Genomic DNA, 17,564 nt, shown 5'->3' on the forward strand with positions numbered 1-17,564 from the left:
AAGAAGAATCCAAGTTGAAAGACTCAGGTGTATACTGCTGCACATTTTCTTTTTTATATAAAGTAGTCAGATGGTAAAAACTAAGCCAAAAGAAAAAAGAAAAAAAAGAAACTGTCATGTTCATTCCTTAGCTTAAAATTTTACTCACCTTTTTCCCTCAAATATGTCTTAATAGGCCAAATGGAAAACTACTTCACATAATTCTTTTTAAAGCTGTATCATCATGCTCTGGTTTCACTTCAGATTGTATAAATTTCTCCCCTTTTTATAATCTATATTATGACCTTTTGAAAATACCATCTTATAGAACTGAAACTAACCATTTTCTTTGAAAATCTGTCCTAAGACTTAAGTACCTAGAAGCACTTTTTTCTAAATTAGTTCATTTGAGGATGTTTTTAAAAATGATTCAATGATTTTTTTCATCCTACTTTAAGTTAATATAAATTTCAGCTAAACATTTAATTCCAAACCTCACATTTCAATTGTTTACTCAAGCTTGTCACACAGGATTCAAATGTCAAAGGCATTAGAAAAACTAAAACAGATGAGCTATACACTCACAGATTAAGCAAATTAGGAAAGGCAATGGCAGGAGGAGGAAACAGAAGGGAGAGACGGGAACTTCAGGGAGAGAGGAAGGAGAACAAGGAAAGAGATGGGGAGACAGCCTGTGAAAAGTGAGATACCGCTGACTGCACACATGCGCGCATGCTGTGAACTAAAGTTCCACAGCCTTCGCTGGGCGAGCTGCTCGCCGGCGCTTCCAGCTACTAGGGAGGCTAAGGAAGGAGTATCACTGGAGCCCAGGAGCTCAGGGCCAGTCTGGGCAACATAGCAACACCCTGTGTCTTTAAACGAAAACAGAAATTGTGAAAGAAATGCACCAAACTTATAAAGTATTATACCAAATTACACTTGTGTGGCTTGCAAAGGTCGGTTAGTCAAATGGCTCTGTGAAGAAAGTTAGAGATTCCACTCCACACATGATAAAGCTAATCATATTTCCTCGATATAAAGCAAGGGCCTAACCATCTTCCAAATGTTCTCCTAATGAAAAGCAGAAGGGAGGGAATTGTTACCATCTATCTTCATTTGAAGGAAAAATAAAGGCATCTATATCAAATGGAAACATGGTACACTGAATTAAATTAAAGCCGTTATCAATAATAGCTGTTGGCCATTTTAAGCCACTTAACCAAATAAAAAATATAAATGTGTTTCAAGTGACTCTATAGTCACAGAGTAAAATACTCAATACACAACAAAATGAAACAAATTTGCTAAGGGAAACCGCAATGTACTAACATGTTGTGGTCTTTTTCTCAAAGATCTATTCTTAGATGTAAAACAAACTCTCTTTAATTAAAACCTTGCTTAGATACGTGTTTCCTGAATAAGTAAAGCCTAACAAACCCAATGTAAGTACAACGCTGCACCCTGGAAACAGAAAGGAGCCCCAAGTCATTTGTAATAGTGATTTCATATAACCTTTCATTACCCCTACCATGACAGCAAACACACAACCTTAAACTAAGTAAAAGCTTTCTAAATTTAGACACTCTCAAATAATACATCTTAAGTTATATGTAAAGGTTTAGTAAATTATTTATTATGTGTCTTATCTTTAATAATGAGATATCATGTTTAACTTGCAATCAAAATGGAAAGAAGGCTGTTATACCATATATTACTGTACCCAGAGTCAGAGTTTCCAGTCTATATTTAGTGCACATTAAAATGGAAGCTAAGACGCAAACCAAGCTAAAAATAAAATGTTCTACAAAGATGAGAATTTTTTTAATGGATTGAAATCTAGCTTTATTTGGTCCCTTAAATGTCGATTGTATGTAGCAGCACCTTAACTCTGCTTTGCAAACCTAGCTATACAACCTTCCGTCCTCTAGAGTAGAGATTAGCCAACGGCAGTCCAGAGACCACATCCGTCAGCCATTTCATACTGGCCACCTGATTTTATATAGTCAACATAAGAAGGAGATTTTTATATGATTAAATGGAGTCAGAAAAAAAAGATTAATAATATTGTTTAAACCCTGAAAATTGTAGGAAATTCAAATTTCCGTGTCCTTAAAGTTTTACTGGAACACCGCCACATTATGGCTTCTTTATACTACAGTGGCAGTTAGAATTATTTTCTTTTTCTTTACTGAAGTATACCTGAGAAATAAAAATTGTATATGTTTATGGCATATGGCATGATATTTTGATATATGTACACACTGTAGATTGCTTAAATCAGGCCAATGAGCATATTTATCACTTCACATACTTTTTGTGGTGAGAACATTTAAGATCTACTCTTTGCAATTTTCAAGTGCATAACACATTTAACTATAATCACCATGCTCCAGTTACAACAGATCTTGGCCTAAAGTCCAGAATAAGTTCCAGAACTTAGTCTTCCTCTAACTAAAACCTTTTGCCCAACATCCCTCTACCCCTCCTTCAGCCCCCTCCTCGGTAAGCATCACTCTGAGAGTTGAGTAATTTTGACAGAGACCTTATGGCCCACAAAACTTAAAATATTTACTACCTACTCCTTTAAAGAAAAAGTGGGCCAACTTCTGCCCTAGGTGAACATTGATTTTTGGAGATATCTTCCTCTTCATCACTGATCAAAACTGTCTACTTCTTATTTCATATTGAGTTTCTGAACAATAAATCTGTCAACATCGCTCTATTCTCATTTCTTAACACTCTTTTTGCTGTGTTTCTGCTTCTAATACTATTTGGATTATTACCCAATTAAAATGTTTCCATTGAAAACTGTAACTAAAAGTGTGGCTTTTGTTTTCTTTTTACTTTTTGTTTTGTTTTGTTTTGCTTTGCTTTGTGGTACTGGAGATTGAACCTATAAACACTCTACCTCTGAGATATACCCCTGCCCTATTTTATTTTGAAACAAGGTCTCACTAAGTTGAGGAAGGCCTTGCTAAGTTGTCAAGACTGGCTGAGACCTGTGATCCTCCTGTCTCATCCTCCCAAGTACTGGGATTACAGGTGTGCACCACTATGCCCAGCCCTATTTTTACTTTTGAAACAGAGTCTCACTAAGTTACAAAGCACCTCACTAAGTTGCTGAGGCTGGCTTTGAACCTGCAATTCTATCTCACCTCCCAAGGACTGGGATTAAAGTTATGTGCCACTACACCCAGCTAAAAGTTTTAAATAGTATTTTCCAACTATTCTATTTTGGTTTTAAACACTGGATGCAAACCATCAAGAAATACTAATGTGCTATTACCTATGATTTGAAAAACACTGAGCAAGTCCTTCCTAGGCTATCTAGGGTTTGTGGTAAAAGAAAATGTTTTAATTGCATAAATTATATCTTACAAAGCAGAGAAAAACACAAGTCAATATTTTCATATATTGCCTTAGCATAAAAGTACAGATGTTTATTTATACATCCTTCATGTTAAATTCAAACTAAGATACAAACTGAAGAATGCAATCATTATTTTTTTCCTACTGGACTTAAAGACATGTCTTAATCCGGATGTAATGTTGTTGCAAAGTTCTGAATACCCGTCCAGTGTTTAGGTGTGTTTTCTCTATTACAGATACATTTATGGCCATTCAAATTAACTGTAAAAATACATAAAATGTCAAGAAAAATTGAAAACACAAGGAACATAATCAGGAGGTATTTTTAACCCATGAACCTACATGACCATAGCTGGGATAACTCAAAGGCTGAAAAAGTCACTGAGACCCTTTCCATTTGTTTACATCATTTGGTTTAAGACTGTTAAACAATCCTGCAAGCTGACCATGGCTTCTCTGGCCATTCCTGCAAAATGAAGTTTATAGAGGCTGAGACAGGAGGATCAGGGTTCTCAGCCAGCTTCAACTACATAGTGAGGCCCTTTGCAACTCAGTGAGACTGTTTCAAAAATAAAGTATAAGCCGGGTGTGGTGGCGCACGCTTGTAATCCCAGCATTTGGGAGGCTGAGATGGGAGGATCGCAGTTCTTGGACAGCCTCAGGTACTACTTAGTGAGGCCCTTTGCAACTCAGTGAGACCCTCTTTCAAAATAAAGAATAAAAAATAGGATTGGGGGTGTAGCTCAGAGGTAGAATGCCCCTGGGTTCCATCCCTATTACCACAAAAAAGGAAGAAAAATAAAGCATACAGTCTTTCGTTCACATCCATGTTCAAAACCAAATTTGTGTGAGTTTGCAGTGGTGTTTTTTCAAAATGTCTCACTCTCGGTATATACCTGTGAGATTCTCTACAACAGTGCTAATGTAAAATCCACAAATTTAGGGATGCTAGAGAAGGGTAAAAGGAGGAAGAGAGGAGTGCTGCTGCCCCATTAGGTTCCCCACATCCTCAACACTGACACTGGGAAATTAAAGTACTGACTTTGGGAAAATAAGGTATCTATAAAATTATCGGAAATTCCACTCAGCTGAAGCAAGGAAAGGAAAAAAGTGGAAAAAAATAGAAAAAAAAATAGCAAGAGAACAGTATGGCATACAAAGAAACCAGGGAAAGAAATAGAAAATGAAAAAGGGAACAAATTAATCCCAGCATTTGGGAGGCTGAGACCGGAGGATTGTGGTTCGCAGACAGCCTCAGCTACTTAGTGAGGCCCTGTTTCAAAATAAAGAATAAAAAATAGGGCAGCGGGTGTAGCTCCAAGGTCGAATGCCCCTGGGTTCCATCCCAGACCTGCCAAAAAAAGGGGGGGGTGAATAAATACTATAAAATAAGGTTATGACAAGAGTACTAAGATATAGAGGAGGATTTTATTAAACACTATTTTTGTTTTGTTTTGCTTGTTATTTTTTTGGTACTGGGGGTTGAGCCTAGGGGTATTATACCTCTGAGCTACACCCCCTGTCCTGTTTTATTTTTATTTTTGCTTATTTATTTATTTATTTTGTGATACTGGAGATGAAACCCAGGAGCATTCTACCTCCGAGCTACATTCCCAGCCCTATTTTTTATTCTTTATTTTGAAACAGGGTCTCACTAAGTAGCTGAGGCTGGCCACAAACCCTGATCCTCCTGTCTCAGCCTCACAAATACTAAGATTACAAGTGTGTTATAGCGTGCTTTTATTGGTGCATTATAATCTCACATCATAATGTAAATCATGTTGACCATGACATACATGCACAAAGCACTTGGGCCCCTGCACCTCCCCATTTCTCCCCTTTCCAATATAGAGTACTGACACTGATGCTGGTATATTCACAGATGTACACATTGCCAAGGGCAGTATTTCCATTAATGGTCCTCAGTCTTCCTTCTCTTATTTATTTTTATTCTGAAACAGGGTCTCACTAGATTGATGACACTCTCACTACTTGGTAAAGCTATCTATCCTTAAACCTGCAATCTTTTTGTCCCAGCCTCCCAAGTACCGGAATTACAGATGTGTGTCACCACATCCCACTTAAACATGAATTTTCAAAGAATAACAGCCCTATTCTTTATTTTAGAAACTCAACACTTCTACTACCAAAAAAAAAAAAAGCTGGATTCATTCCCCCAACACCAAAAAGAAAGAAAGAAAGAAAGAAAGAAAGAAAGAAAGAAAGAAAGAAAGAAAGAGAAACAAACAAAGAAACAAAGAAAGAGTCAAGAGTCACAGATAACTGCCTCTGCAAGGGAACCCAGAGGGAGCCTACTCTTCACTGGATACTTTCCCATTACCATGTAGCCTCCAGTGTTGTTTCAATGTCTTATAAGCATGTATTACTTTTTCAATTAACAAGTGCAACAAGCTACTTAATGTAACTTAAAACCATTTAAAACACTGCAAGGAAGAGCACTTGGAATAAGGTAATTAAGTTAATGGTCTTTTTTCACTGGTTACCAACTTTATGATCCTAAACATTTCCATGGGAACTAAAATTACTGCTACCAATGTTTAAACAATAACAATCATACACATGAAGCACTTTATATAAGTATGTAACATATTGACACAGTCGTTGATAAGAAATATTTTTACCTCTATGTATAACGTACTCTGCTGTAGGCCCTATGTGTATCTACACATAAATGCTCTGTAAAGAGCATATATAAGCATGTGTACATGTGTGTGGCTACACGTGTGTGTCTGTGTGGAGACTGAAGCCGCCACCAATAATCTCAACCTGTGAGACCTAGTGGTCCATTGGTGCATACTCGGGACATATCAGCAAGACCTGCTAGCACTGTCTTGACCACTGTGCTTTGAGCCAGACCTGGGGCCTACCTCTCCTCCATGCTCTCTCATCTTACACACCTGTGGAGGGGATCAAGCAAGAAGCGGCCTTTTTCTAAAGATCTTTCCCTTAATTCATATCTAGATTAGAATTGAAGACTGTGCACCGCAAGTTTAATTTAGCAGTTATCATGCTATAAATATCCCCTACTGCCTTCACCTTCTTCCCTGAGAATCAGTATACATAAACAGAGACGTACGTAATAAAGCTTATGGCATTTGTATAAATAGTCTGGAGTGTGGGGTGTTGGATGTTAGGCTGAGGCTCACTGGTATCAGCCATCTAAGGCCTTGATCTCAGGTATTCATGCAAGAAAATATTAATGAATGTATTGAACCCTATTGTATGAGCAAGTGTAAAATACAGAATTTCTGTAAGTAATCTTTTGAAATTAAGCAAAATTTTATTCAATGATTAATAATTACCTGCAATCATAGCAAAATATGCTAAGTATTTTTATTAGAAAGTCAAACAGAAAACCAAAAATAAACACAAATAATTTTTGTCTTCATAAATATGCTTCATACCACACAACATAATACCAAAATTAAAGAGAATAGTATCAGCTATTACCACAAGCTCATGAAACTTGAAAATTAGTGCTACTGACAACAAACTTGTTTGACTTTATTTACTTACTCCATTCAATTCAGAGCAATCTCTAAATTTTCTTTCAAACAGTATAAATTATTGATATAAGTATGCATGGAATTCTGACCACTTCTGATAAATGTTTAACATGTTATTTTAAAAACCTGCCATTTTGCCCATTATTAACTCAATTTTATTAACTTTTTAAAAAATGTCAAATGTCCAAATACTGTTAGGAAAATCCTACCGTGGTTAGACTTAACCTTCTAAACATACATTAAAGCCCAAATCAATTTATTACAAGTGCTATAATCCTAAGATGTCATTATTAACAGTTCAAAATGTGCACTTATGTAAAATGCCCAAAGCAATCCTTGAATCTGTAGTAAGTGCACTTTAAGAGTTATTCCTGTATGTTTCCACATGTTTATTTTAAAAAATAAGGAAGCCGCTAAGATAAACACGAATCCACAGGAATACAATAAAAATTCTATTTCCATATAGTAGTCTGTTTCCTTTAAGAAACCTAGCGCTGTAGAATGAATTAACTCAAGAAAATAGCTGTAGAATGAATTAACTCTTGCAACAATTTTTGAAGAGTACCCAAACCCAATGATTTTATTAGTTCCCTTTTCAAATTCCTCGGGAAAGTCCCCCACAGACAACAGACTCTCCCTGTCAAGATTTTTAAACTAAGAAAAACATTAGAATATATAAATAATCCTTTCATAACCCTAAGATTTGTGTACGCTCGTGATCACTCTAAAATTCATCTTTGAGACCTCACAGGCTGACAGGACAAGCTCCATAAATAGGAGAAACACAACATCCTAACCCCCATTTAACACAAAGAGGCGACTTTTTATCATTAAAAAGAGCCGCGGATGTGTGCTCTTAACTCTGCACTTCTGGGAACCTGCGGCAGCAAAGCCTGGCCAGCCTGTGGCACCGCCCAAGGTGAGCACTAAACAGTGAGCACCTCACCTCTGGTCTCCCCGGGGCTTCTCTGTCCCCGACCGCAGCAGGAGGCAAACCAGTTGCCAGGTGTCACCTCCAACCAACCCTCTCAGCCTGGACCAAGAGAAGCATCCTTAGGTGCCCAAGAAAACTAAGGTAGGGGGTTCAGCTCTGGCCACGCGGCCTGCACAGGCTACCCAGACCAAGGCATGGCAGGAAAGGAAAAAAATTCTCCTTTTAACTTCCCCAACTGGAAACTGGCAACCGCGCTGCGGCACTTTCCCACGCTCCCGCCAAGCTGCTGGTCCCCGGCTGCTCCGCCGGTGCCAGCCGAGGTCTCGGAGCCCACGAAGGACGCCTCTGAACCAGGACCGGGACCGCCTGCCCCGCAGCGCCCAGGCCGGCCCGGCCCCGCCCAGGCCCCGCCCTATCATCGCAGGCCCCGCCCCATCCATGCCAGGCCACGCCCCTCCCCCCCCTCCTGGGTGCCGCGCCTGGGGCTCCCCGCGCTCCGCAGCCGCCCGCGTGCCTCACCTTGGTCCGAAGCTGCCCCGAGGTGGACACTTTGCGGATCAGTTTCTGGGGTCCCTCCTGCTCCGCCTCGCTGTCGGACGAGTCCTCTCCGGGCCCCGCAGAAGCCCCGGCGGCGGCTCCTCCCGCGGCGCCCGGAGGGTGGTGCTGGCCGCCGGCCCCCGCCATCCTCTCGGATTCCTGCGGGGACACAAGAGCGCCCGGCGAGGGCGGCGGCGGCGGTCAGCGGGTGGCTCTGCCCCGGCTCCCCCGACTCGCTGCAGGCTCCCATTGCAACCCGCCGGCCCGGGGCTCCCGCGCACCCAGCCTCGGGATGCTCCGGGGCTCCGGACCCAGGCTGGGAGGGACGGGTGACCTGGAGGTCGCTGATGCTCCTCTGGTTCTGGGTAGCGGGGGCCACGACGCCACCCCCCTCGATACAGGAAGGGGCCTGAGCGTCCTCCGGACTCCCCAGGTTGCACCCCGCCACCTCCTGGACCCCCAGTGTCTCCAGACACACGGGCCCTGTAGTTCGATTGCAGCTGAGTGAAGTCGCCTCTTCCCGGCGAGATGAGGAGCGCTGCCCCTGGTTGGTCTCAGGACCCACCACCCGGGCGCCACTCCTGCACCCACCTCTGCCGAGGAGTCCGGGTCCTCTGGGCTCCCCGGACCCGTGGCGTCTAGTTTCTGGCCCACCCCCGCCCCCACCCGGCGCACACGGAAGAGAAGAGCATTTTCCGGGAGGTTCAGCTCTGCTCTGAGAACTTTTAGTTCAGAAAGAGCGATCCCCTTTGGCTAACAGGAAACTGCGAAGGGCGTGGAGCGAACGCAGAAACAAGAGCGGACACGCTGCCCAAGACGGCAGGCGGAATGCTCAAGAAAGGTCCAGGCCGAAGCGCTAACCTACGCGGCCTGGGAGAAAACAGTACGTTGGACGTATGCGAATAACAGTACCCGAACGAACACACACACACACACACACACACACACACACACACACACACACACACCCCAAAACAAAAATTCACTCTGGAAGTTCTGGAAGAGCCACTCCCTAACCCGGACAAGAGCTGGAGGAAATGGGATCAACAGGCTTCAGTCACCGCTAAGGGTTCTTCCCTTTCCAGCTCTTTGCGGGCCCTTGGGATCCAGCCTTCTCCTAGCTAGTGCATGCTCAACGTCAAAGAGCTTCGCGGATGTGGGACTGCTAAGAAAAGAGATAGCGAAATACAGATTCCTCTTGTCATCCAGAGAACTCCTGACTTGTGTTATCATCTATGGGCTTTGTTTGTTTTGTTTGTTGTACTGAGGATGGAACCCAGGGGCATTCTACCTCTGAGCTACACCCCCAGCCCTATTTTTTATTCTTTATTTTTTAAACAGGACCTAAGTTGCTGAGGGCCTCACTAAGTAGCTCAGGCTGTCTGCGAACCTGAGATCCTCCTGTCTCAGCCTCCCAAGTACTGAGTAGCTACATTTTTTTATAGGGTAAAAAGTCACTGCCAGACTGTGGGGCTCTGCACCTGGATAAAGTTTCCAATCTCTTAGGCATGCCCTTGCCCTTCAGTATTCATTCCTTCTGTGTGTGTGTGTGTGTGTGTGTGTGTGTGTGTGTGTGTGTGTGTGTGTGTGTTTTCTCAATTGATTTGACCTTTAAGGCTTCTCCAAACTAAGATTCTGGGTTTTTATCTCCCCTAAGTTCCAATCTTACTCCCAACAATATTTGATTTCTGCATTAGGGATCATAGTGCTAGAAGGTTTTTAAGAAACAGTATAGATTTGCTTCCCTGAAATATAAAAAAAATGTGCAGATTAGTTTAAATTCTCTAAGACAGGAGATTGCTGCTATATAATGCTAACACAGAGCACAGCATGACAGGGCTTGCCTGTAATTCCAATACTTGGGAGGCTAAGTCAGGAGGACGGCAGGTTGAAGGCCAGCCTCATTAATCTAGTGAGACACAATTTCAAAATAAAAATTAAAATATAGGGTTTGGGGTGTAGCTCAGGTAGAATGCCTCTGGGCTCAATCCCCATTACAAAAAAGAAAAAAAGTTACACTAACACAGATGACTTCTCCAGCTTCAGTTATCTTCTTTAGGAAAGGAAGGAGTCAAGCAAAATGTGTGTGTGTGTGTGTGTGTGTGTGTGTGTGTGTGTGTGTGTGTGTTACTGGGGATGGAGCCCAGGGGCATTCTACCTCCAAGCTACACTCCCAGCCTTATTTTTTATTCTTTATTTTGAAACAGGGTCTCGCTGAGTTGCGGAGGGCCTAAGCAGCTGAGGCTCACTGTAAACCTGCAATCCTCCTATCTTCAGCCACCTGAGGAGTGTGTGTGCCGCGCTGCCCTACTGGGCAAAATGAATTTTAAGAGTTATTCTGGCCCTATAAATATATAATCTCTATTAAAAAGAACATGTTTCTAGGAATTAACGAGAAAAATAACCAAAATAGTGGCCTTTATTCCCGTCTGGCCATCTGGTGACTGGTAAATCTGTGACTTGTCAATGTAGACGAAGACACCTGGAAAAGCGTCTTTTGAAAGAATAAACTTAACTCAGCCCTCAGTTTGAATGTAAAGTTGAGACACAAAAGCACAAGCAGACCCAAGTCAAAGTTACGGGATTACTATTCTAATGTTCCATTCATTTTGCAATACTAAATAACAAAAGTCGGCTTGTCCATTCTCATATACGTCTATTCACACTTCATGCTTTCAATTTTTATTTAGCAACATTTTCCAGAAACCAGGCAAGGAGTGATTAAACAGAAAGCACTAACATCCAGACCTACCTATTCTGTGATCCAAAGAAAATATGGATTACATGTCTTCTTTGATTCAAAAACTGCCTACCCAGAGATACTTTATACCAGTCTCACATCCAGGAGCTGGACAATTAATACCTTAAACTAAAGGCATGCCTTACTTAAAAGACTGAACCTCCCAGTCAGCTTGGCTCTTCAAAGGAATGCAACAAGTTCAAAAACTTGGTTGATACTTTGAAATCAATTCTGGTTTCAGCCTGCTCATACTAAATAAATGGCTGCTACTCTGTAATTTCTCTAGCACACAGAAAACTCAGGAAGAAAATATCGTGTATGCAAATGAAGCAATGCTACCTTGCTTCCCACAAAAGGCAGCTCATGAAAAAAATACCTGCAAGGTACTTCACCTCTTTTAAAAACACTACACACAGTCAAGAGTTCAGTATTTTCAACAATTTTAATGTAGCTCAAAATAGCAATTGAAACAAATTTCAAATATGTGGCATATTATGTTATGTATTTGATTTATAAGATTTCCTTGATCTTTTTCTTACTTGGTGTTTTCAGATTTTCAAACAATTCCTTGGATGCTTTTTATGCATTTCTTTTATTGATGTTACTTTGAATAGTGTTATCCTGTTTGGAACATAATATATCACAAACATGCTATTAAAAACAAGCTGCATAGCTGGGCGTGGTGGCGCACGCTTGTAATCCCCGCGCTTGGGAGGCGGAGACAGGAGGATCGTGCAGGTTTGAAGCCAGCTCTGCTGGCTTAAGAGACCCTATTTCCAAATAAAAATATAAAATAGGTCTGGGAGTGTAGCCCGGAGATAGAAGGGCTTCTAGGAACCCCAGTACCACCAAAAAAAAAAAAAAAAAAAAAGCTGCATAGACACTGTATCCAGGATAAAATGGAATTAGGTACTCCTTAATATGGTTTCTACTCAGTAAGGTTTCCTGCCCATTTAAAGTGTGTGTGTGTGTGTGTGTGTGTGTGTGTGTGTGTGTGTGTTAAAGATGCATAAGTCAATTCAGATACCAGGCTGATACTAACTTTGTGAATATTAACACATTACTATCTACAGAGATATTTTGAATTATAGTCTTATCAGTCACTACTCATAACAAAATAGGATTACTAACCAATTACAACTTTACAGCTTTGAATCCCATATGTTCTGTGGTTTTATGTTAAATATTACAGCATAAATGGGAAAATGCTACATTTCATATCCAGAAGAATTCAAGTAGGCACTGTAAAAGCAATCATGTTACCAGTTCTAGGACTCCGTTTTGTTTTGTTTGTGTTTAGCAGTACTGAGGATGGAAGCCAGAAGCATTCTACCTCCGAGCTACACCACCAGCCCTATTCTTTATTCTTTACTTTTTTGAAACAGGGTCTCACTGAATTTCAAAGGGCCACATTCAGTAGCTGAGGCTGGCTGCGAACCACGATCCTCCTGTCTTGGCCTTCCTGATGCTGGGATTACAAGTGTGCGCCACCACGCCAGGCTTAGGACTCCCATTTCTAATGGGTGAGGAACTATGCAGTCAAACACCATTGCAGGCTGAACATACGCAGGTCTAGGAGACTGCTTTACTTAAACTTTAGAACAATTTCCATGATAAACTGTTTCTTACAAATTCAGAATGTAAAATTCAAAATTTTATCTTATTAAAATGTCCATAGTTGTGATCTGAACAAACAAGATTTGAGACCAACTGTGGCATCAATCCAATCCACTTATGATTACCTTGTACCTGAGGCTAAAACCTTCCATTATCTAAACATGATGTAGAGCTATATTTATAACTTCTCATTTATATTTTGGCCCTATTTCCTTCCCTTCATAATATTTCACTAATTTTGGATAGTTTTACAGGAGCTAAATGGAATAAAATCATAAAATTGAATAAAATGGAAAAATTATTTGAAAATAACAAATTTTAGAAGCAAAATGTATTCTAGCATCCCTCCACAAGCCACTTTGTAAATACTCCCATATTTTTCAAGTTTTAGCCAGAACTCTAACTACTTACCCCTCCCAACAAAGTTATTACTCAGACTAAGGACTGTTAAGCTAAGTATCTTCCTACCCACCACCAAAATACTTTTTAATTGGTTATAAATTTAGGTGATGCCTTTATTTCCACTGAGACTTTATTATGTTCCAAAGTTGGCATTAAAGGAAACACAGAAAAAATTAAATGCTAACTATTATTGTCTTTAGGTCTAATGCTCTCACCAGAGTAGTAATAAAACTAATAGTTTATTTAAATGCTCCCATTTAGTTAAGTGCCTTCATTTTACCCCAAACACAAAGAATTTCATAAACTGCCTCTCAGCTCCAGATAGGGGTGCATTTTAGACAAGATGTATTGATCGGGGCCAGGGTATAGAACCCAGAGGTAGAGCCCTTGCCCAAGCGAGAGGTCCTGGGTTAAAACCCCCAACACTGCAAAAAAATAATAACAATAATAATAAATTTTAGTAATAATAATGAAAGAAGTACTGTCATCTTCACCATTAGCCAGTATCCATTCCTGTGAGTTCATTTACTTTTCTGCCAGAATAATAGAATAATATGGTAGTCGGGCATGGTGGCGCATGCTTGTAATCCCAGCATTCGGGAGGCTGAGACAGGAGGATCACAGTTTGCAGCCAGCCTCAGCTACTTAGTGAGGCCCTTTGCAACTCAGTGAGATGCTGTTTCAAAGTAAAGAATATATATATATATATATATATATATATATATATATATATATATATATATATATATACACACACACACACACACATACATAGGGCTAAGGGTGTGTGGCTCAGAGGTAGATTGCCCCTGGGTTCCATCCCCAGTACCACAAAAAATATATATATATACCATCAACATTTTAGGTGCTATCAAAAAAGATTAGGAACTGGGTACAGTAGAGCATGCCTGTAATCCCAGTACTTGAGAGGCTAAGACAAGAAGATCACAGGTGTGAGGACAGCCTCAGCAACATAGAGGGACTTCCAGCAACCTCGGTTGACCTTGTTTCAAAACAAAAAAATTAAAAAAGGAGCTGGATGTGGTGGTGCATGCTTGTAATCCCCACATTTGGGAGGCTCAGACTGGAGGATCGAGGTTCAAGGACAGCCTCAGCTACTACTGAGGCCCTTTGCAACTCAGTAAGACCCTGTTTCAAAATAAAAGAATTAAAAAAAAAATACGGCTGGAAATGTAACTGGGAGGTAGAATGCCCCTGGGTTCCATCTCCAGTACTGCAATCAATCAATCAATCAATCAATCAATCAATGGGGCCTGGGAGTGTAGTTCAGAGTTAGAATGTCAATCTCCAGCACAACCAGGGGGAAAAAAAGCAGAGAGTAATTAATGGCTATACATATAATGTTCTATGCAAAATAATCTGTGCAGTCTTAACTCACATTTAACACTGAGTACTCCTTTTTAATGTAAATGAACATGCTTTATGGTAAAGTATAAATTACTATATTTAAATTTTAAAAGGAGATTTTTAAATAACTTAATAATGGAGTCCAATTGAAAGCTGGTATTTATAATCTGAGGTCTTTGAGGGTCCACAGATTAGTCTCCAGGAAATCTGTGATTCCCTTGAAATTGTACTAAAATATACGTGTATTGGGGGGGGCATGAGGTTCCATCCAGCTTATGTTGCAGTTGTTTTAGTTTGTGTCAGCACACTATGATGTTCACACAACACATTTTCTCAGAACTCATCCCATTGTTAAGTTTCCACCTGTTATAAAGGTGCTTTTATTGAAAGATTCTTTAGCTTTGATCAGATTCTTAGATCATTCTCAAAGATCAAAAACCCAATTTTGATGGATTTTTGTGCTCCTTCAAAATATATGTAGATTAGCCAGATATTTCCACCTTTGCTCCATAAGTCTTAAATATTTAACACTGAAGTCCTTTCCCCCCAATCCATTCCTCTTTCTTCTTTTGTATGCCACTTTTTAGTAATATGGATAACTTATCCTTAAGGATTTAAAGGAGAATCTCTTTATCAGTTCTCAAACAGACTTTGTGATCATTACATAGGTGATCACAGGGTTCCAAATAAAATCACTTTCAGAAATGCCATTTTATGCCCACATCTGAGCTCATCAGAACACGTTTTTGTACTATCTGCATGTAAACCATTAACAGATATGAAACAAGATTGTCTGTTTAGTTAAGAATTAAGCTCTCTGAGGACAGCGATTTGTGTCTGTGTTGTGCCTGTTTACTGCTATAGAGGAGTTCTGGAACATAACAGATGCTTGGTAAAAATTATCTCCTGGGCAACTAAACAGGCCTTTGATGTCTAAAGAAAATCAACCTAATTTAAAAAAAATAGAGTTCTGCATTCTAGACGAAGTGTCACAGTTCACTCCCACATGTCTGTCCAAATCCTAGTTTTAAAGGCTCTAGTGGTGAGACTAGTACTGAATATTTTCTGTGATAAGTAAGTGGTCCTCTGTGTTGTCACTTGAGAAGCAAAGGAAACGGGGAGGCTGAGCATGCCTATAATTTCTGCTGTTCTGGAGGCTGAGGCAGGACAACTGCAAGTTTGAGACCCATCTGGACAATAAAAAATAAAATAGCCTGGGGTTGTAGATCAGTTCAAGTTCCAGTACCACAAAACAAAAAAGAGGTGGTGGTGGGGTTCTTAATTATCTAGGCATAAAGTCATTCCTGCGGCAGTATTCTTAAAAACACTACATACAGCGGGGCGCGGTGGCGCACGCTTGTAATCCCAGCATACGGGAGGCTGAGACAGGAGGATCGCGGTTAGTGGACAGCCTCAGGTACTTAGGCCCTCTGCAACTCAGTGAGACCTGGTTTCAAAATAAAGAATAAAAAACAGGGCAAGGGGGGGGGGGTGTGGCTCGGAGGTTGAATGGCCCCTGGGTTCTATCCCCAGACCCGAAAAAAAAAAAAAAAACCTACATATAACCAGGTATTTTCCATTATGATAGGTGTGTGTTTAAAGTATCTAGGTTCAAAAAGGAATTCATATACAAAGAATAAGTGTAAAACGGGTCACTGGATATACTTCTCCATGCTCTTTGACTTAAAATTCAAAATTGAATTGTATTTTTCAATTTCAAGAATAACTTACTCCCCGGTGATAAGCACAATAGAAGACATATGCGCAGATGGACGATCTAACAACATGTTCGAATTCACAAAAGCAAAACCAGCTGCAGATGCAGATGGATCAGAGTCGAAGGACACTTGTGAAAGGTCAGGAATCGGGAGGCGGTTAGCAGCCAGCGGACACGTTCGCTGGGGTGCACGTATTAGAAAAGGAAAAGGAGAACCCCCCCTGGCACCTGACCTAGGAGAGAGAGGGGCAGAGACCGGCCTGCGCACACTCGTGGAGACGCTGGTCACACAGCATCCAACTTGTGCGTGCGTGTGTGTGTGTGTGTGTGTGTGTGTGTGTGTGTGCGTGCGTGGAGACGCTGGTCACACAGCATCCAACTTGTGCGTGTGTGTGTGTGTGTGTGTGTGTGTGTGTGTGTGTGTGTGTGTAGCCCGCAACGCCCAAGCGGCCAGAGGGGTCGGGCCGGGCGTTTCCGACCCGTTCAGACCATCAACCCCGAGAGGGAGCAGCCGAGACCCAGCAGGGCGCGCGGTGCCAAAACTCGATGCCCGGGGAAGAGCCGCCCGCCCCGGCCCCAGAGGGCGAGCAGGGCAGGGATTGTGGCGAGATGGCTTAGGACTGTCTGAGTTGGAAGGCATACGTTGAAGGAGTTGGGGGGATGGATCTAAAGACCCCCGCTCTCTCTCCTCTTTCTTATCCCGGCTCACACAAGACGCGCGAACCCCACTCGCGGCCCCGAAAATGACCCGACCTCCTCGGAGCCCGCGCGGCGAAACCCGGGCGAAAGCCAGGCTGGCCCCTCGCCGCATCCCCAGCTAAAGCCCCCGGAGCCAGGACCGGCGGGGGCGGCGGGGGCTGCGCCCAGGTGCGGGCCGGCCCCGCGCCCCCTCGGCGCTCCCACGCCGGACAGCCCAGCGGAAAGTTGTCAAGTCCACGGAGCCGGACGCCGCTCCCTGGGCCGGGGCCGGCGGCCGGAGGGCGCCCCGCCCGCGGGACAAAGGCGCCGGGGCGCGCGGGGGCCCGGGGGTGCCCGGGGACCCCACCCCGCCGTTTCCTGCGCGGACCCCGCCCGGGGCGCGCGCGGTACCCACCGGTTCCTCCCAGGCCGGGCTGCGGGCGCCGGGCGCGGGGCGCACGTGCTGCGGCTCCATCGCCCCGGGGGCGGCTGCGCCTCCTCGCCGCGCTCCGGGCCGCCCCGGCTTCCGCCGCCGCCGCCGCGCCCGCCCCCGCGCCGGTGCCTTCCTCCTCCGCGGCGCCTCCTTCTCCGCGCCCCGCTCCTGCGCTCCGCTCCCGCCGCCGCCGCCTCCCACGGCCGCAGGCCCCGCCCCTCGCCGCGGCCCCGCCCGCCCGGCCCCGCCCCGCCCCGCCCCCC

General features: G+C 42.8%; 1 protein-coding gene across 2 annotated transcripts in view; it reads right to left on the reverse strand.

Moving 5' to 3' along the window:
- DGKH (diacylglycerol kinase eta) overlaps positions 1 to 17,343 on the reverse strand; it is a gene marked incomplete at both ends in the record, with an annotated part of 206,455 nt that extends 189,112 nt beyond the window's left edge. The window contains 2 exons of one of the 2 annotated variants that reach the window (XM_080689758.1): positions 8,329 to 8,505; positions 17,284 to 17,343. In XM_080689758.1, coding sequence (XP_080545884.1) covers positions 8,329 to 8,505; positions 17,284 to 17,343 — 237 coding nt within the window. Of the gene's footprint in view, positions 1 to 8,328; positions 8,527 to 17,283 lie in introns of both variants that reach the window. The other variant, XM_080689759.1, reaches the window with a different exon arrangement.
- Between the last annotated feature and the right edge of the window lie 221 nt (positions 17,344 to 17,564).

Source organism: Muscardinus avellanarius, assembly GCF_963383645.1.
Source record: "Muscardinus avellanarius genome assembly, chromosome: 2".
Taxonomy (NCBI): Eukaryota; Metazoa; Chordata; class Mammalia; order Rodentia; family Gliridae; genus Muscardinus; species Muscardinus avellanarius.